Raw genomic sequence first — 21,973 nt, forward strand, 5'->3', positions numbered from 1 at the left:
ATGTTCAGTTATAGAGTATAAAGGGTATAGTTGTTTTTCAATAAAGCAGCAGTTAAGCTAATTCAACCTCAAATCATGGCAGTCTCCTTCCTTTCTCAATCTCTTGGGGACCTGGACCCCTATAGAGCTTGACAAAACAAGTACCTCTTGTAGAAAACACACTTCAGTTTCCAGCACCCACATGGGAGTTCACATCTGAAATTACCACACTGATTACATCCATATGGTACTGTCCAGTATGAATTTTATCATGACTAAGAAGATGACTCTTCATTGTAAAGGCTTCATTACATTAATTATATTCATAAGGTTTCACTCCAGTATGAACTTTAATCGAGTATGAATTCTTTCATGACGGAGAAGACTACACTTCTGGATAAAGGCTTTACCACACTGATTACATTCATAGGGTTTCTCTCCTGTATGAATTCTTTCATGGCTGCGAAGACTACTCTTCCCTGAAAAAGCTTTACCACATTCATTACATTCATAGGGTTTCTCTCCACTATGACTTCTTTCATGACTGTGAAGACTACTCTTCTCAACAAAGGCTTTTCCACATTGATTACATTCATAGGGTTTCTCTCTAGTATGAATTCTTTCATGACTGAGAAGATAATTCTTCCATGCAAAGGCTTTATAACATTGACTACATTTATAGGGTTTCTCTCCAGTATGAATTCTTTCATGACTGTGAAGACTATTCTTCCGTGCAAAGGTTTTACCACATTGATTACATTCATAGGGTTTTACTCCAGCATGGATTCTTAAATGCCTAAGAAGATACTTCTTCAGTGCAAATGCTTTATCACATTGATTACATTCATAGGGTTTCTCTCCACTATGACTTCTTTCATGATTGTGAAGACTACTCTTCTGTGCAAAAGCTTTACCACATTCATTACATTCATAGGGTTTCTCCCCAGTATGAATTCTTTCATGGCTAAGAAGATTATCCTTCATTGCAAAGGCTTTACCACACTGATTACATTCATAAGGTTTCTCTCTGGTATGAATTCTTTCATGACTGAGAAGACTACTCTTCTGTGCAAAGGCTTTGCCACATTCATTACATTCATAGGATTTTTCTCCATTATGATTTTTTAGATGAGTGAGAAGATAACTTTTATATGCAAAGGTTTTACCACATTGATTACATTCATAAGCTTTCTCTTCAGTATAACGTCTACTTTGAATTTGAACATAAGTGGGACATGCAAAGGCTTTATCACATTGCTGATATTCATACCTTTTCTCCTTAGTTTGAATTCTATGGACTTGATGAAGACTGTGACATTCAAAAGCTTTATAACTTTTATTATACTCATAGGGTTTTCCTTCCAAATGAGTTCTTTGGTGTACTTTTAAAGACCAATCAGATCTAAAGGCTTTAGCTTGTTGATTACATTTATAGAGATCCTCTTCATTATTGTTTTTGGTGTGTGTTTGAGGATGTCTGTAATGGCTAAAGCCTTTAGCAGATGACTCACATTTATTATTTTTTCTTTCCACATAAGCTTTTCTACAACTTTGAAGAGAATCTGAAGAATATAGAGTTTGAACACACTGATTACATTCATAACATTTTCTTAAACTATGAGGCACACTACATGTGCACAGTGAACCAGTAGAGAGAGATGAATTTCCACATTCCTGGTACTCATAAGGTTTTTCTCCAATGTGAGTTTGTTGATGAATTCCCACTGAAGTTGGAAAACCAATTAACTGTAAGCTTGTATCACAGTCATCATGTCTTCTCATAGTGGGGACAACCACATATCTTTCAGTTGTTCTAAGACAGACAGAATTACAATGTTTCTTTTCATGTCCCTTATGCTCACATGGCTTGTATCGAGAGTGACAGATGATACACCTGGTAAAGAAAGATAACAAAGGATTTTCACATTGCATTCACATAGTTGAACATTTGTGTGTGTATGAGTGTGTGTGTGTGTGTGTGTGTGTGTGTGTGTGTCACACAGATGTAGAAGAGGGATGTATGTTTCTACACTAAGACAATGTCCTGGTCTCTCATAAATTGCTCCTCTCATTAAACTATGCTAGATCACACACTAAAAGGACATGAGGAACACTAGCTTTAATATGGAAGCTTTGCTTATAAAAGGTTTTGGATATACATTAATCCTTTCATCAATGTATATACCTTATATGATAATTGAATGGCATAACAGGAAGTTGACGGACAGTTCTAAAACATGCCTCACACATGGCTATGATTAAAGCTGTGACATTCATTATGCCACTATTTCCTTGTCTTGTTTTAAAGGAATGCTTTGCAAACACTGATCAGCTATTTGACTTTGGAGTACATAGTGTGGTGTGAATTTAATAATCATCACAAAGCTATACTTATTTATACAGTTGCTTTTCATTAAAAGTTCAGGGCACATTAACATTTCTTCAAACATACATATATATCAGCTTGTACATGAAAATTACCTTCCATTTCTTCTAGAGTTCTGACAATGTTTTTCAATATTACAGTCTTCCCATTTGTAACCTAAAATAAAGTGCCAGAAAATGTATGTGATATATTACTGGAAATTAGGCCCACTTAAAATTACTATTTTTCATGAATCTAGTATCATGCCTGATTTATTCACCAGATCCTTCCCCTTTCATATTCAAAATCACAGAAGAGCACCAATCTCCAAGAAAAGTTTGTCCCCTTAAGTTAAAAAGTGACAGAAAGCTCACATTCTTACCTATACAAGTGAGGTTCCAGTAGGTTTCCAGCATCACATCTTTGTAGAGACTCTTCTGGGAAGGATCCAGCAAAGCCCACTCTTCATGAGTGAAGTTCACACGCACATCCTCATAGGTCACTGCATCCTAAAGTATCCCATACATGTACATAATAGAAATGGTGAGACTGACTGCATTGCAAATGTATACTTCATTGAAAATATATTTACATAATTCTATGTGCTTGATACATTCTATGACCTGGGTCAGTAAATATCAAATGCAGTCACCAACTCATTTTGAAAGGAAATATCAAGAGAGAATGACACCTTTCATTTCACTGTCCATAGAATAGATTACGGCACAGCAGGAGAAATGCCTAGGAATTTATACAGAGAGACATGCAACCTGAGTAACACTATTTAGTATACATCAGCAGAACTTTATCAAAATTATTAACTTCAAGAAAGGATAGACAATAAGGGTGCAGTGGTGCACACCTCTAATCCCAACCCTTGGGAGGCAGAGACAGGTGAAATTTGTGATTTCCAAGCCTGCCTGGTTTATGGAGAGATTGCCAGGACAGCCAAAGGTACATAGTGAGACCCTGTCTCTAACAAAAAAACAAAAAAACAAAAAAACAAAACAGAAATCACTCTGGCCTCACTCAAAATTCCTCCACAGAATTAAACATTTATGCCAGTTCTGCACTTGTCTATCATAAACTAGAGTGACCCCTATTGAACTGTAAGGCTAATAATTCCCAGGAAGCAAAGCATTTTCAAGAAGTTACTGACTGACAGATCAATGAGTTCTCAAGAACACTAGTAAAGTAAATGCTGATCCTAAAACAGTAAAACAAACACCAAAAGGGAGGGAGTATGTGAAGATGGGTCAACAGATAAGATCACCTGTTGTGTCCAGCTATGGTGGCACCCACCTTTAGTCCCAGTACTTGGGAGGCAGAGACAAGCGGATCTCTGTGAGTTCAAGCCTGTCTACAAAACAAGTTCCAGGGCAACTAGGTCTGTTATACAGAGAAACCCTGTCTTGAAAAATCAAGAAAAAAAAATCAACTATTGCTTTTGAAGAAGTCTGAGACCAGTTCCCAATACTCACTGGAGGTTAGAGACTATTCCTAATTCCAGGCTCCAGGTCAAGAGAATCCAATGCTCTCTTCTGGCATCACTAAATGCCAGGAAGGCAAGTGGCACGTGCGCGCGCGCGTGCACACACACACACACACACACACACACACACACACACACACACACTTCAGACATTTGAAAACATAAAAATATAAAAACATACACTAAGGGAGGGACAATATTACACACCCGAAATTCAGTGATTCAAGAGATCATTATTAATTTCAGGAATGCATTCTTACTCTGAAAAATGACAAACCTGCCAATGTTCAAAAGTCATGAAGTGGGTAAAGTTAAGCACAAGAGCAAATGCTTGACATGTACAAAAACATGATTAGATCCACCAAAACCATAAACATAAAAATATAAGGCAAAAAATATGGACTGGCAAGGAAAAGCAGTTGCTTCTATATTACCTTACATTATTTAAGAATGGAGTCTTTACTGATGGTGATGGCATGCCTACATGAGAAGGAAGGAGGCTACTCACTTTCAATAAAACAAAGAAATGTGGTGAGACTATATTCCTCCAGAAAGGCTCCTTCGCATAAGGGTTTTATAAGTCACCAATGAAGGCTCACACCAAAGACAAATGCTCAAACTCAGCACACTACCTGGAAGATTTTTCATTCAACCCTCAACATTTTGACACAGGTCATGACAGGCTCAAGTCAAACCATGATGCAAAATGCATTTAGTCTGATTTCAAAGATCCCCATATTATGTAATAGTCCCAATACTGTTTGATTGTCCACAGTTTCTTCTGACACATAAGGCAATCTTTGACTATGACCTAATGTAATATCAAAACATGAATCATATCAACCCAACATACAATTGCACAGAATATACATTTCCCTTTAAAGGAATTAAGGAGAGATTGGCAAGTCTGAAACCATGAAAGGCAAACACCAATTCCTGAAGCTCTGTGTCTGGTACCTGGGGCTTCAGTTTCAAAGAGCTTACAAGGTTCTTTCTGCAAGTTCTCATACATCTCTCTCTTTGGCTACTTCTACTTCCTACATGCAGCTATTAATGGCATGTGTCTCAAAAATTGAGTATCTCAATATACTGTTACCTCAAAAAAATGAAACTGAGGCTTTATCTCATGGCTTCATGCAAGGAAGTCTAACAATCTCTTCACTGGTGCCCACAACCTCTAGCCTCAATACTAAGGTTGTAGGTTATTATTATCTTTAAGACAGGGTATCCTGTAGCCCCAAGTGACCTTGACTGCCACTTATAATCTAGATGGCCCTGAACTTGATATTCCTGCCTTAATTTCCAAGTGCCAATTTATAGGCACAATCCACCACTCTGGGCTTTAGAGGTGTAGTTTTTGTTTGTTTGTTTGTTTTGTTTCTTTTTTAAACTAATTTTTTTAATTCATTTTACATAGCAATCACAGAACCTGCTCTCTCCCCTCCTCCTCCTTCAGGTTTCCCCCTCAACCCACCCCCCATTCCCTCCTTCAAAAAAGTAAGGTCTCCCATGAGGGGTCAGTAGAGCCTGGTACATTTAGTTGAGGCAGGTCCAAGCCTCTCTCCTGGCATCAAGGCTCTGCAAGTTGTCCCACCACAGGTAATGGGCTCCAAAAAGCCAGCTCATGCACCAGGAATGGATCCCAATCCTGCTGCCAGGAGGCCTCTTAACAGATCAAGCTACACAATTGTCTTGATTATGCAGAGGGCCTAGTCTAATTCCATGGAGGCTTTACAGCTGTTGGCCTAAAGTTCATGAGTTCCCACTAGTTTGGTTTGGTTGTCTCTGTAGGTTTCCCCATCATAATCTTGATGCCTCTTCCTCATAGAATCCCTCTTCACTCTCTTTGACTGGACTCTTGGTACTCAGCCTGGTGCTTGGCTGGATCTCTGCATCTGCTTCCAGCAGTTACTGGATGATGGTGGGTGTATGACGACAGTTAGGGTGGGAGAGTAATGAAAGAGTTACCATGATAGGGCCGGGCAGTGGTGGCGCACACCTTTAATCCCAGCACTTGGGAGGCAGAGGCAGGCAAATCTCTGTGAGTTTGAGGCCAGCCTGGGCTACCAAGTGAGTCCCAGGAAAGGCGCAAAGCTATACAGAGAAACCCTGTCTCGAAAAATCAAAAAAAAAAAAAAAAAAAAAAAAAAAGAAAGAAAGAAAGAAAGAGTTACCATGATAGAGGGAAACATGGGGATAACGAGAAGCCTGGTATTAGGAAGTTCCCAGGAATCCACAAGGATGACAACAGATTAGACTACTAGCAATAGTGGAAAGGGTGGCTGAACGGGCTTAACCCAGTAATCAGATTGGTGAATACCTGAACTATCATCATAGAGCCTTCATCCAGTAACTAATGGGGGCAGATGTAGGACTGGAGTTTTTAAAGTGGTTAGAGCAGGGCTTCCTCATTCAGTGACACAAAGGAAATAAGGGACACATGGGAGGTGACCATTCATGGCAAAGGGAAATACAGGTGCAAAGGCCCTGAGGTGATAATGTGCTTGACAACTCAAGCACTGAAGCATGGTTACAGCAGTGTCAACAGAGAACCAGGAAAAACAGTGGACTTGGGAGGAGTTTATTTTGCAAGGACCTTTACTGTCAGGACTTCGGTTTTCAGAATAAATAATGTGTATAGCAACATGACCTAAATTGTTGTTTAGATCTCTGGCACTTCACAGATGGCTTAGTGGTTATAGAGCACCCCCACCTTTTCCAGAAGATCCAGGTTTGATTCCTTGCAACCTCATGGAGACTCAATGATCAGAACTCCAGTTCCAGAAGATTCAATGCCCTCTTCTGGCATTCTGAGACTGCAGGCATTCACATGGTACATGGACATACATACAGGAAAAGCACCCATACCTATACCACCAATAATTTTAAAAAAATGAAATAAAATAAAAGGCCTGACTGCTGACTTGAAACAAAAATGTTTGGAGAACTAGAGATCTGGGGGATCAGTAGAATCAGATCACTTAGGGTCATTGCATGGCTCAGTGGTTACCAGCACTTGATGCTCTTCCATAGGGCCTGGGTTTGTTTCCCAGCATGTACAGCATACAGGTGGCTCAGAATCACCTCTAACTCCAGTTCAAGGTGATCAAACTCTGTTCTGGCCTACATGGCACCAGGAATACATTCTGTACTCAGTCATATAAGCAGGAAAATCATTCACAGATAGCAAAATTATAATTTAAATCCTATTAAGAAGAAAAAGACCATAGGATCTGAGGATGTAGCTTGGTTGGAAGCATACTTGCCTAGCATGCATGAATCCCTCAGTTCAATTCCTAGTCTATAAAGAGGACAAGGATAGTGTGGTAGTTAGTAAGAAAATGTCCCCTAAAGAGAGTGACACTATTAGAAGGTGTGGCATTATTAGACTAGGTGTAATGTTGTTGTAGAAAGTGTGTCACTGTGGAGGTGAGCATTGAGGTGTCATATATCCTCAAATTTCTGCTAACTTCCTGTTCCCTGCAAGATGTGGGATTCTCAGTTAATTTTCCAATACCATGTCAGCCTGCATACTGCCATGTCCTACCATGATGATAATGGAATAAACTTCTGTCTTGTGTGTGAGCCACCCCAATTAAATGTTTTCCTTTATAAGGATTACCATGGTAATGGTGGCTCTTCACAGCAATAGACACCCTAACTAAGATCAGAATGCCTGTCATCACAGCACTTGAGAGGTGGAGGTAGAAAGATCAGAAGTGCAAAGTCATTCGTGGGTAAATGGAGTTTTTGGACAACCTGTGCTATGAGACCCTGCCTCAAGAAACAAGAACACAAAAGAAATTGCCAAGAAATCCCAGGAAAAATTAGAGCAAAGCACTTGGGATACATGTCACAAAAGAGTTATGAAAGGCCACAAATCTGGAATAGGCATTGATTTCCTTCATAGTAAAAACAAAACAAAACAAAACCAAAACCCAAAAAACAAAAACAAACAAACAAAAACTGTTATTCTGGACTTGGGAACTGACCTCTGTCTTCAGGAATCTCCATATGCACCATTACAGCTCAGTCATCTTTCCAGCCTTTGTAAACTGTTTAAGTATAACTACAATGTAGCTTCAGTTTTTTAATGCTATTACCAGCAAAACACATATACATATTTACCTTAGTGTAAGAATACTTACAGAATGTCCCAGCAATGGTTATACCTAAAGGAATCAGGAATTTACTTCCACAAGCAAGAGTCCATAGGATCAAATGAACAGTCCTTCCTTGTCACATTACACACACCACATCCCTATATAATTATGTATGGCTCTGAAAAGAAAATATTGAGTATGAGGACAAAGACTGCAGCCTGCAGAACAGTGCTCTCACAAAATTAAGCCTTTAGTAAAAGGTGTTTGTCAGATAGGCATGGAGACCTGACACCTGTGATCTCACCAGCTGGGAGGTGAAAGCAAGAGAATCCAAAGTTCAAGGTTAATCTTAGCCCAGTGAGAGCCTATCTCACAAAAAAACCAAAACCTGTCTCTAAGTGACACAACATAAAGGTTCCAGTTGATTAAAATGAGCTCTAGGAGAAATAGTGCCACATTAAAGCACTTCATTTTTATTCTATGAATTAACTATTTAATAAAACCCATTCATATAATGAGTTCCAAAAGGGAGGAAAGAGGCATAGTAAAAAAAAAAATACTGGACCAAAGCACCCATGATCCATGCCTAGTCTCAGCAGCTTTCCTTAGAAATAGGAGATTCCATGAACCCTTTCTTCTAACCTTGACTCTAAGGTCACAACCATGTGGCTGAAGCTTGTATTGTGCTTGACTCCTGCTCACATTCAGTTTTGGCCTCTATGTGAAAGTGGGAGGGGGTGAATCTCTAGTCCAGGCCCAAATGCCATGGACATCCATAATGAATATACACAAAGTAGGGACAAATAGTCCCCCCCAAATGAGCATTCCCTCCACTTTGTGCCTGCTCTAAACAGTTCTAGGGAAAGAAAAGTTCTCATGGGCTGAGCCCTAAGAAAAAGAGAAAGTTCCACTAGTTTCTCTTTCATAATTTGTCTCCTTTTCAACCAGTGATCTCTAAAGCCCACCCTTCTCTTTGAAAAAAGTGAAAACGTGGCCCCTGGGCTGTACAAGGGAATTGCTGCCAGGCAACGCAGCCAGGAAAGAACAGATATTCCCTTCTGTCTAATACTGACCAAGGGCACATTAAGGAATTTCACTAAGTACTTTTTAGAAATATTAAAGATAGTAGCTAAAAAGATTTTCTTGTCACCCAGTCACACATGGTATTATAAAATGTTATAAAAGTTTTTAAAAAAATTAAAGGTAAAAGTAGGTCCAAGTTGCTGGAGGTAGTTCAAAAGGTGTTTGCTAACAACAAAAAGCTGATTGGGACAAGAACTTCTGCACAAACTGAAAGCCACCTTCACCTTCTCTGATAATGAAACACAGACTTACAGATACACAGCAAAATTTTGGTATCTTACCCTCTGTCAGAAGAATATCTCCTAGCTGAATATTATGCCTCCAATCAAAAGATAAATTAATACCAAATGACTCTGGAAACAAATATGTAGTGGGTAGTTGTTCCAGGTGTGACTTCAAAGCACAGCCCCTGGTGTGACAAGTAATTGCCATACCTACCTATGACCTGCCCCTTGTGCATGGCTGAGACAGATCCCTTTAAGACCCAAGATGCATATGTGCTTGTCTCTCTTTACTACCTTGGATGCTGGTGCACATCAGGGCAGAGCTCTCTAGAGAACAGCAAAAAAATATTTACACCATTAAAGGTAAGATCAGGTCCTTTAAAAGAATGGATTCAATATACTAATGATGTTGAATCTCTTAACTACAATAATGAGGCTTGGATAAGACAGGCAATTTCCAGAGGTGGAAGAAGGCCAGAGGAAACCAAATGCTTTAAATATGGCACACCACATCATATAAGTAAAAACTATACATGCGGTGCTCCTATAAGTAATACTCATTCTAAAAATAACCCAAACAGGAGACCCCAACTTTTTGGATTGTGTAGAAGACATGGCAAAGGCTGACATTGGATCAATTAATACAGATCAATAATAGATATATAAGGAAACCCTTTCCTGATGGGAAATGTCTCAGGGGGCCTCTTGTAGGCCCCCAAATTGGACGTGGTCAAAACATTTCCAGTCACTGTGGAGAAAATTTCTCTCCAGGACAATTAAACCAATGCCTAATGTAAAGAAAGATACTACATTGGATGATAGAACAGTTCTGATAGATAAATCAAAAGTTCCAAAGAATACAATAAAAAATATTTTGACAGACTTCCATAAATGAACAAAGACTAAAGCTTAAAATTTCAATTAATGGCATTGTTTTGGAAGGTCTCATAGACACAGGTGTAGATGCGACTATAATTACACCAAAATCATGGCATCCAATTGGCCTCTTCAAGAAATAGATGTCTCCCAGACAGTGGTGGTACACATCTTTAATCCCAGCACTCGGGAGACAGAGCCAGGTGGATCTCTGTGAGTTCAAGGCCAGCTTGGACTACCAAGTGAGTTCCAGAAAAGGCGCAAAGCTAAGCAGAGTAACCCTGTCTTAAAAAACCAAAAAAAAAAAAAAAAAAAAGAAAAGAAAGAAAGAAATGTCCAACTTTTAGAGATTGGAACCCTATCTCAGATAAAATAGAGTTTGAGACAGGTTGAATGCTTAGGGCCAAAAGGATAGAGAGGAAGGCTGAAACCATATGTGGGAAATGAATCTTTGGGAAATCTCAGAAAGGGTATACAGACCAATGCATGTTTCTAGGAATAATATTATAACATCCTATAAAAAACAGCCACCAACTATTCAGGTTGTACATCAACAGAGCACAATTGCTGTTGAACCCTCAGAAGTACCAACAGCCCTACCTTTAAAATGACTAACTAATAAACCTGTCTGGGTTAGACAATGGCCTTTGACAAAAGAGAGGCTACAAGCTTTAAAACAGTGGGTTCAAGAGCAGTTAAATGCTCAACACATTAAAGAATCTACCAGCCCTTGGAATTCTCCTGTTTTTGTTATTAACAAGAAATCTGGGAAGTGGAGAATGGTAACAGACATAAGAGTAATTGACAAGGTAATTCAGTCAATGGGCTCTCTACAATCTGGAATTCCTTTGCCTACTTTGTTACCTAAAGGATGGCCTCTTATAGTTATCACTTTAAAAGACTGTTTCTTCTCAATTCCTTACAACAAAAAGACAGAAAAAGATTTGCCTTCACAGTACCTATTTATAATAACTCTCAGCTGGTTAAGAGTTACCAATGGATTAGCCGGGCGGTGGTGGCGCACGCCTTTAATCCCAGCACTCGGGAGGCAGAGCCAGGTGGATCTCTGTGAGTTCGAGGCCAGCCTGGGCTACCAAGTGAGTTCCAGGAAAGGCACAAAGCTACACAGAGAAACCCTGTCTCGAAAAACCAAAAAAAAAAAAAAAAAAAAAAAAAAAAAAAAAAAAAAAAAAGAGTTACCAATGGAGAGTTCTCCCACAGGGAATGTTAAAAAGCCCAACCCTATGCCAATAATTTTGTATAACAGCCATTGGAAGTAATATGTAAATAATTTCCTAAATCAATAATTTATTATTACATGGACAGTATTTTACTAGCTGATTCAAACATAGATACCTTAGAAAAAAAATGTTCAAAAAAAATTTTTTTACCTATTTGGGGATTACAAATTGCTCCTAAAAAGATACAAAGAGGAGATCCTATAAATTATTTAGGATATAAGATAGGTCTACAGAAAATTAGACCCCAAAAGGTGTAAATTAGGAGAGATCAATTATGGACTTTTAATGACTTTCAAAGATTATTTGGAGACATTTCCCAACTACAAACTGTTGTTGGGATAAAAAATGATGAACTGAGTAATTTATTCAAAACCTTAGAAGGTGACAAGGACTTAAATAATCCAAGACACATGAAGCTGAGAGAATTGGCCTTGGTGGAAAAGAAAGTACAGGAAGGAAATATGGATCATGTGGATCCAAAGCTTGATTGCATTTTGGTTATTTTACCCTCTAAGTACTCTCCTACAGAAATTTTAATGCAGTGGGAAGATATTATATTGGAATGGATATTTCTACCAAATAAACAGAGTAAAAAAATAAAAACTTATGTGGAAAGGTTCTCTGACTTAATTTAAAAGGAAAATTGAGATTTTTGTCAATTTGCAGGAATAGGCCCAGCAGAAATCATAGTACCTCTAACTAAGGATGACATTGACAAATTATGGGCAGAAAGTGAACCTTGACAAAGAGCTTACAGTAATTTTTTGAGAGAGATTAACAGCAAAAATCCCAAAAGTGATAGAATTTAGTTTATAAAGAGAGCTGATTGGATTCTGCCTTGAGTTGTTTGGGAAACACCCATATTTGGAGCCCATACATTTTATGCAGATGCAAACAAACAAGAAAAGGCAGGTTACAAGTCAGAAATTTTAAGTGAAGTGGTTCAAAGTCCTTATTATTCAGTTCAAAAATTGGAATTGTATGCTATTCTGATGTTATTAATGGATATTTTGGAACTTCTCAACATAGTTACTGACTTTCAGTATGCTGAAAGAGTGGTCTTATATACTGAGACTGCAGAATTTATCCCTGATGAGTCAGAATTAACCTTGTTATTTATTCAGTTATAAGAAATAATCAGGAATAGGAAGCATCCCTTATGTATAACTCACATCTGATCCATATGGGTCTGCTAGAACCTCTAGCACCAAGTAATGATGAGATTGATCAGTTACATATAGGAAATGTGCTAGTAGCCTCAGAATTTCATAAGAAACACCATGTAAACAACAAAGGTTTAAAGAAGGATTTCTCCATCACTTGACAACAAGCCAAGAAAATTGTAAGAAAATGTCCTACTTGTTCCTTCTGTAACCAAACTCTATCACCCACAAGAGGGAATCCTAAAGATATACAAAGAAATAAAATTTGGCAGATGGATGTGTGTCATTTCGCAGAACTTGGAAGATTAAAGTATGTACATCATACCATTGACACCCATTCAGGATTGCAGTGGGTAACTCCTATGAGTTCTGAAAAGGCTGATTCTGTGATTACACACTTTTTAGAACTTATGGACATCATGGGATACCAGTACAATTAACACTGACAATGCTCCAGCATATGCCTCAAATAAAATAAGACAGTTTTTGCTTATTATAACATAAAGCGTGTTACAGGTATACCACACAATTCCAAAGACCAAGCAGTCATAGAAAGATCTGATCAAACTTTAAAGGGTATGGTAAATAAACAACAGGTAACAATGACGCCTAGAAATAGATTGCATAACATAATGCTTTATTAACCTTAAATTTTCTCAGTGCTGATGAGAAAGGAACAATAGCTATGGAGAGACATTGGACAACAGACAAAACTTCTGAGCTAAATCAACCAGTTTATTTCAAAGATGTGTTGACCTCAGAATGGAAAACAGGATACATCCTATGTTGGAGAAGGGGTTTTGCTTTTGTTTCTGTGGGAGGAAAAAAAAGCTCTGGATACCAACAAAATCAATAAAAATTTGATTCAAACAGGAGAAACTCCTTGATAAAGATAAATAAAAGCTCATCCACAGAGATGACATCTCTACAAGTTGTAAAAACAAAACAAGACAAAAACATAACAAGGGTTGGGTTACGGTTCTGTTTTTTTCTTTACAGGGTAATAGAAATACCCATCATCCAGAAATCATAAGGCCTTGGATATCGAGAAATCTACAGCAGAAAGAATCTGTTGGTACCAATCTACACAAGATGATATCTGACTGCCTAACATCTATATCTCTTTAACTCTAGAAGAGTTATGGTTCCAATTCAATTATATATCAAGTTTGCTTTGGAGTTGGAATTTGGCTCCCTCCTTCTCTAAACCCAAGCATATTGCTAAAAAAAAAATTAAGAGATTCTGTCTCATATCAAAAGAGCTGCCTGATGTGGGACAGAAGAAAACAAATAAAAAGGGACAAATGTCACCAAGAGTCTATTTCTCTCCATGTTTATTCTTGATTTATCAGAATTCTTTCTTACATGTCATGCCATCTTTAAATCCAAATTTTCCATTTTGATATTAATGTTAAAGTTTCCACAGTAAAAAAAAATAAGTCTTCTCCAATAGCAATCACTGAAGTCTCCATAAAGAAGATGGGGTCCCACAACAACAACTCTACCCAGTCCAGAAGGATGTCATGGTACCTAAGCATATTACTCAATGAGCAACTTTGAACTGATAACTCTTCAGGACAGTCCTAAGATAAGATGGTCTGTCATAATACACTTCTAGCCAGAATCTCAGGCAATCTTATCCATTTCTGAAATAGCTGTAGACTCTATGGCTAGCCATATTGAGATATAACAATATAAGCCTTCTTATTGGACCCCACAGAGATACTGTCACCCCCTAAACAGCAGAAAGTAATTATAAGAAAACAATGCTCCTCTCCTAAATGTTTCATTTTTTCCCAGAGTTATGAATAGATAGGTGTAGGGTTGGGGGTAGAACAATAAAAATTGGACTCAGAGGTGTTCTGAGAAAACAAATTGTAAAAGGACCCTGGGAGGTTTACAGACCTTTGGCTACAAACTGTTGGCTTAGAAAACCCAACTTTGTAGAAACCTACCTATCTTGGCTACCAGCTGAAGGGAGACAAAAGTTACCTGTCTCAGAATAGGATTGCTGCCATCCTTCACATTCCAACTCCAAGGACTAAGAAACAGGTTCTGGAGTTCCTAAGTGCAGCTGGATATTGATGCTTCTGGATATCAGTGTTCCTGGAACTGGTGGGCATGTAGACAGAATGATCTACAGAGAAAGAGGGCTTCTCATCATGGGGTGGGGGAGGGGGACACATTAAAATATCTTTGCTCTCCAAGAGGCTATTTGGCTTTCCCTGCAAATTACTGCCCACCAAACCAGAGGGGCCTATTGATATTCTGCCTAAAACCAGTGGGGCCTATTGATATTCTGGAACCAGTGGGGCTTGCTAATAATCTGACTAAAACCAGGAGGGCTGCATGGTATTCTGATGACATACCATGTCCCCCCACTGCCTGAGACTTCATGGTAAAAACATGGACAGTTTGAAACCACAGGATGATGGAGGGAAGGATCATTCTCCCCCAAACAACTGACTGGACTGTTGGTAACTAACCTTAACTGGCCTGCTCATCTGGGGTTCACAAAACTTTCTGAGTTGAATCAGACCAAAGTATATTATACCTAGATTGGACAGGCTAGCAAGGGATGTCTCTTAGTGAGATGTCAGGTTTGTCCTCTAGTGAATCCAAAACAGAGCCCTTACCCAGAAAAGCATCCAAATGACAAAGCAAAATCTCCTAAGATCTCTGGAGAAAATAATTTCACCAAGTTCCGCCCTGCCTAGGGAGGATAACAGTACTTGCTAGTTTTGATAGATACCCCTTCCGGGTTGGTAAAACTGTTCCCTAACCAGACTAAAACAACTCAGGTAGTAGCTTAAAAAGCTCCTCCAGGAACTGGTCACATGATTTGGGCTCCCCCAACAATGGGGACATACAATGGCCTGGCTTTCACAGCCAAATATCTCTCAATTAGTAGCCACAGCTTTACACATAGATTGAAAACATCAGTGTGCATACAGACTCTGAAATCCAGAAGGTCCTGGACAGACATTTTGCAGACACTAAGATACCATGGATGCCAGCCCAGAACACTCTCGCCGGCAAAACTTTCAATCACCACAGATGGAGATAATAAGATATTCCATGGCAAAACCAGATTTAAACAATATGTATCCACAAATCCAGCCCTACAGAAAGTACTAGAAGGAAAACTTCAAGCCAAGGAAGTTAGCTGCACCTGTGAAAACACAGGCAATAAATAACCTCACACCAGCAAATTCCAAAGAGGAACACACATACTACCAAAAAAAAAAAAAAAAAATAACAGGCCTTAAAAATCACTGGTCATTAACATCTCTTAATATCAATGGACTCAATTCACCTATAAAAAGGCACAAGCTAACAGAATCGGTACGAAAACAGGTTCCATTCTTCTGCCGCATACAAGAAACACACCTCAACTTCAAAGACAGATACTACCTCAGAGTAAAGGGTTGGGAAAATATTTTCCAATCAAATGGACCTAAGAAAAAGAGCTGGTGTAGCTATCCTAATACTTAACAAAACAGACTTCAAACTAAAATTAATCAAGAGAGATGGAGAAGGACATTTCATATTCATCACAGAGAAAATCAATGAAGAGGATGTCTCAATTCTGAACATTTATGCTCCCAATACAAGGGCATCCACATTTGTAAAAGAAACATTACTAAATCTTACATCACACATCAGACCACACACACTAATCATGGGAGACTTTAATATCCACTCTCAGCAATGGACACATCTGCCAGACTGAAAGTTAACAGAGAAATAAGGGGCCTAACAGATGTTATGACTCAAATGGACTTAATAGACATCTACAGAACATTTCACCCTAACAAAAAAGAATATGCCTTCCTCTCAGCACCACATGGAACCTTCTCTAAAATTGACCACATACTCAGTAACAAAGCAAATCTAACACACACAAAAAAATTGGTATCTCAACCTCTGAATCTTACAGGTTCACTATGGCCTATAGGCAGAATTCAACAACCTCACATATTACAGAAAGCCTACAAACTGGTGGAAACTGAACAACACTCAACTCAATCACCACTGGGTCAAGGAAGAAATAAAGAAAGACATTAAAGACTTCCTAGAATTCAATGACAATGAATGCAAAGCATAACCAGACTTATGGAACACTATGAAAGCAGTGCTAAGAGGAAAGTTTACAGCACTAAGTGCCTACATAAGGAATTTGGAAAAGTCTCACATTAGTCACTTAACAGCACACTTAAAAGCTCTAGAACAAAAAGAAGCAAACTCTGATTGGGGTCATGGAATTCTTTCCTCTGTTCCCTAGTTGCATGGGGCCTACATGCCTAGGCCATAGACACCATCTCCTTCTATACACATGCAAACCTAATTAAAGAGTCCTTTTAAGGAAAGGGTGTAACAGTGCACATTTAACTTTGGAGAGGTGGGGATACCACTGGGAATTGTGTCTGATGGACGATGGACTTCCTTAGCAGGGAGCTAGACTAACCTTGAGTAGAAATCAACCATGTGATTTGCTATCATCTTGTCTATTATGTCAATATTCTATTACGACAATACAGAATTTGAGCTATAGATACAGCAAAGTTCAATGAAAGTCTAACAATTTATGCTACAAACTACAGAAATAGCATAAGGAAAAGCCTTCATGAATGAAAAATTGATCAACACATGACTGAATACACAGTACACACAGTGACACCATCTGACTTCTAACTTTGAATGAAACTGCAATAAAGACTGCACTGAACTGGGCGGCGGTGATGGCACAGACCTTTAAGCCCAGTAATGTGGGAGTTTGAGGCCAGCTGGGTCTACAGAGTGAGTTCCACGACAGCCAGGTCTATACAGAGAAAACCGATGGGGGAAGGGGGGCCAGGGAGAGACTGTACTGTTGGGAAAAGAATAGAGATCAACAGAACATAAAAGCAAACTTGGAAATAAAAACACAATAAATATAGAATCAATTTTGCCACACGAGGCCAGGAACCACAGTAAGCCTGGCCTTAATGACACAGGTAAAAGAACCACGCTGGCATCCACATGCAAATGTGTTAATGACACAGACTTTACACCCTGCACAGAATTAACTGCAGGCGGATCCCACACCTGAATGTTCAGTGCCAAGTGCAGACCTTTCAGAAGACAGTAGAGTGACCAGAGCTCTACAAGTTAGCAAATCTTCCTTCGCTGGCCACAGAGAAAACCGATCTGGGGGTACGACAGGGAGAGACAGGAATGGAGGGAGGGAGGGAGGGGAGAGAGAGAGGGAGAGAGAGAGAGAGAGAGAGAGAGAGAGAGAGAGAGAGAGAGAGAGAGAGAGAGAGAGAGAGAGAGAGAGAGAGAATAAATATAGTCTAATGTGACACGTGGCCAGAAAACTCTTACTGACATATGCTATTGAACCACCCTGGCATCTACAAGCAAATATGTTAATGACACAGACTTTACACCTGCACAGAATTAATTAACTGCAGAAGGATCCTACACCTGAATTCTCATGTGCGTGCCTTGCATGGTAACTAGGCTATTTCCACACAAATGCTCACACTCCCCAATGCTCTACACAGGAGCAAACAGCAGAGCTAAATCACTCACAGGTCCCGCTTCTGCCTGGGAGTTGCAGGGACCTCAGGGGACCAAAAGGAATCACTCCAGACACCGCGTCCTTGATGCCATTTCCACAGCCCCGGGGGGACCCCACTCTGGCTCCCACCGCTCCTCCCCGTGGCTATAGCGGCCCCTCACTCACCATGGCGGATTCCATGCTCACCCGCTCTCCTTAAAGCTCCCAGCAGCAGTGATCACAGCCAAGCACACAAAACAGGAGACCTGCCTTAACCGCTGAACCACAGACCATGCAACAGGGCGGATCGGAAGTGCCCTCCCCATTCTGACTGGCAGTCCATCTGGAGGTCCTGATTGGCTGCTGAGCTACCTTAGGGACAGTGCTGTGAAGTGAGGGAGCCCAATGATTGGCAGCCCTGGCTTCTACCCCAGGCACAGAACTGGCCCAGACATGCAGAGATCGACATTGATGCAGAATTGCTGGACTGCAAAGTCTTCCCTGAACTATTCCTGCACTCAGTAGAACTTTTTTTCTGGGGAATTAGGTTTTGCTATGAACTGAGAAAGGACAAAGGAAACCTGCCACTTTCTGGGTTAGCAATACCTCAGGCAAGCTGTGGAAAAGGTACTATGATCTTCATTTTTATAAAAAGAAAGTTTGATTTAAAAAACTGTGCACTAATATGCATTATCTTAAACTGTTATTCTGTAGAAAAGGCCCATCAATGTAAATATAGGATTTAGAGCACTAAACCCTATGGGATCAGAGTAAGCTTTTTACTTATCACTCCATATTTACTATAGAGTCTCAATACTCTGATGACTACATTTTACATACTTTATTGCCACTTGACATAGGAGTCAACAGATTTGTTTTCATTTAATTTTGCATTGTTAGTGAAAATAAGTAAAGCCAATAATGAAAACTTATTTTTACATCATGCTTCTATTGTTCATTTTCTTGTCAGGGTCTCACTCCGCAGCCCTGACTGGACAGGAACTCACTATGCAGACCAGGCTAGCCTAAAAAACATAAAGATAAGTTTGCCTGTGCTGCAGAGTGCTAAGATTAAAGGCCTGCACCACCATGTCTGACTTCTAATAAGTCTGCACATTTATTAATGAAATAAAGAAAAGCTAGGTGTGGCCCAAAATTGTACTCTGGACTGAGGACACTGTTGCAGGGAGACCCTGTCTCAAGAGAGCAAATGGAAAAGGTTTGAAGTCTCTGACAGCCCAGCTTTGGGGACCATTAGTGTCAGTCTTTGCCCTGGAGTTCATGTGGATCTGTAGAAGCCTGGCCTTTGCTCCCAAGTCCACTGTCCACTTTTGACACCCTGTCTGGCATCTGTGACGGTGCTGGAGCAGCAGCCAGCAGCAGTGGTGATGGCATGAAGAATCCCTGTCCAGCTGCTTTACTGCTGTGCTCCACTGCTCTGTGGAGGAATTTTATCCTGTGTCCTGCCTGCAGGCCTTCCGCTGAGGGTTCTTTAAAGCCACATGAACACTTGACTGGCATGTTCAGTCTGGGTCACTATAGCTCAGATAATGTAGTTTCCTAGGGCTTCTCATTTCTACCTAAACTTGGAAGAAAAAAAATGATAATGCTGATTATGGAATGTATAGGATGTTGGGGGCACAGAGGTCCTTGTACTCACAGAGAAGTAGTAGCAGAACCAGGAAGTTAATCATACATGGATGTCTGCTCAATGAAGGAGATACAAATCAAATAACTGAATTCCATCCAGAAGACTGAGAGTGGATTTTGTTAATGACTTGGTAACCTTTCTGCTATCTGTGCAGTAGACCTTACATACCTTTTGCTATAAGGCAGACCTCACCAATATTCCCCAGAATAATTATCCCAGAGTCTTCCCTCCTAGTCCATTAAGCATTTGAGGGGAGATGTCACATGTACTCTAGTGGGAGCCCGTTGTCGGGTTTCTTGTGGTTTTACCCAGCAGGTCCACATAGAGGATGATCAGGACCACGGGCCTGTGTGCAGGTGTCTGAGATGGTCTGCACTTGGCTGTGCTTCAGGAGGAGGTCTTTTGCTCCACCCCTTGACATCTCTATAAAAACCCTGGGGAAGAGACAGTCAGGGCCGTTGGAATAGGTTCCAGGCCCTCTCGAGGATATCCTTTATTTTCTATCTGCTTATCTCCACAAGAATCTCTGCAATAAATCCTTCTATCTAATATTTCCTGCTGCTCCCTCTCAAGAAAACTCTGGGGAACTGTGGGGGTAGTGGGTAAACGCCCCACAGAATGGCGCCATGAACAGGGACTAAAGAAAAAAGAAAAAAGGGACTAAGGAAAAAAGGGGGACTAAAGAAAGGGGGGACTAAAGACAAAGAGATAGGGACTAAAGATAAAGGAAAATAATAGTTTTATTACAGTTTATGGCGAAAGTGCTGAGTCAGCCCTGCCAGTGGAAAGGCATGCCAGTGTTGTGGAAAATATATATTTTTATATATATTATTGAGAGGCAGGGGTTTTATCCTCGAGAGAAAAGGAAAGCAGACTGTAAGGATGTTTGATGCTGCAGCGAAATTCTTTTCTGTCAAAATTTTCTATCTTCTATCCCTTTCTCAATTTCTACTTGTGAAAAATAAGTATAAGGTATAGGGTAGTAATATAGTATAGGAAAAACTTAGAAGTGTAAGATTGTGTAGGAAAAAAATAAGTAAGGCAACTAGACAGAACAACTCCAGTTTTCTAACTTTGGGGACTTTGAACACAAACTGGGGGAAAAAATCTCTTTGGGCTTTACAGGTAGTAAAAAAGCTCTTCTTTGAGCTTTTGGGGAAGAAAAAGTTTCCTATGGAAGCTTTTGACCTGGGGACAGCTGAAATGCTAAGTCCAAGCGGCGGGAGAAAGTTTTTCTCCCCGAGGCAAAAATGGGTGTTTAAGAAGTCAAAGTTTAAAGTTGAAATTTTGGGAAAAGTTGGTCTTTCTCCTGGGGAAAAAACCTTTCTCTTAAACTATAGAGTTTTTCTTGGAAAATTTGGGGGGAAAATATCTCTAAAAAGCCTTAATCTTTCTCAAAGGCTCTCTTAAACTTAAAAACTAAAGCCTTTAACTTTCTCTCAGAAGGACAAAAACTAATATCACCTGAAGATATTAGTATGGAGACCACCTGTGATTAGCTCTAAGGGAAAACAACAAACCTCTTTAAGACAGCAAAACGTCTCTAAGTTGTTTCAAGCTTTCACAATCCTCCCTGCAATTCAGGAGGCAGGAACAAGTTTCTAAAAACCCCTTCTAAGCTCTGTCTCTTCAAGCTAGTAAAAGACAGTGGATCAGAGTACCCTGAGGGAAACGCTTGGGGAGAGTAAGGGTAAAGAGCTATAGAGAAACTATAGAAAAAGGCAGGAAACTTTACCTGAGAAAAGAAAAAAAGCCAAGCTTTTCAGTTACAGCTGAGCTGAGGCAGCAAAGGTTTTGTTTCTGAGTGGGTGTTTCAGAATGGAAAGGTGCTCCTAATCGTCCTAATGCAAAGATCCCCTGAAGCAATGAAAACTGTTAGCATTGTAGCCTCCCTTCTGACCAAAAACCCAGAGGTGACTGGCCAGTGTCTCTGAGTTGGAGTGCATTTCGGGGATACTAGGGTTCATGCAGTTGTAAACTTCCTGGAGCACAGAGCCAAGGCAGGAAGGTGCAACGCCCAGGGGAAGATTACTAATGAACAAAGCAAGCTAAAGCCGGTGGGCACAGTTGTCTGCTTTCCTACAAGTCCTGGGTTGATAGGTCCACAGCTGCAAAAAGAAATCCAAGAAAAAGCTTTCCTATTAGAGAAAGGACCTTTCTGGGAAAACAGTAAAGCTGAACTGTGTCTGAAGCATTCGTGCTGCTGAGTCAGAATGCTGTCTGGGGAAAGAGCCCAGCCAGGGCAGAACAG

At 39.9% G+C, this 21,973-nt stretch overlaps 1 protein-coding gene across 1 annotated transcript in view; it reads right to left on the reverse strand.

Annotated features, from left to right (window-relative positions):
* Positions 1-19,183, reverse strand: part of LOC102913190 (uncharacterized) — an 82,823-nt gene extending 63,640 nt beyond the window's left edge. Inside the window, 4 exon segments of the mRNA XM_076559077.1 lie at positions 335-1,873; positions 2,461-2,521; positions 2,727-2,853; positions 18,258-19,183. Of these exon segments, the coding sequence (XP_076415192.1) occupies positions 335-1,873; positions 2,461-2,521; positions 2,727-2,853; positions 18,258-18,272 (1,742 nt within the window). The 5' untranslated portion in view covers positions 18,273-19,183.
* Positions 19,184-21,973: the final 2,790 nt, after the last annotated feature.

This window comes from Peromyscus maniculatus, chromosome 22 (assembly GCF_049852395.1).
Source record: "Peromyscus maniculatus bairdii isolate BWxNUB_F1_BW_parent chromosome 22, HU_Pman_BW_mat_3.1, whole genome shotgun sequence".
NCBI classification, from domain to species: domain Eukaryota; kingdom Metazoa; phylum Chordata; class Mammalia; order Rodentia; family Cricetidae; genus Peromyscus; species Peromyscus maniculatus.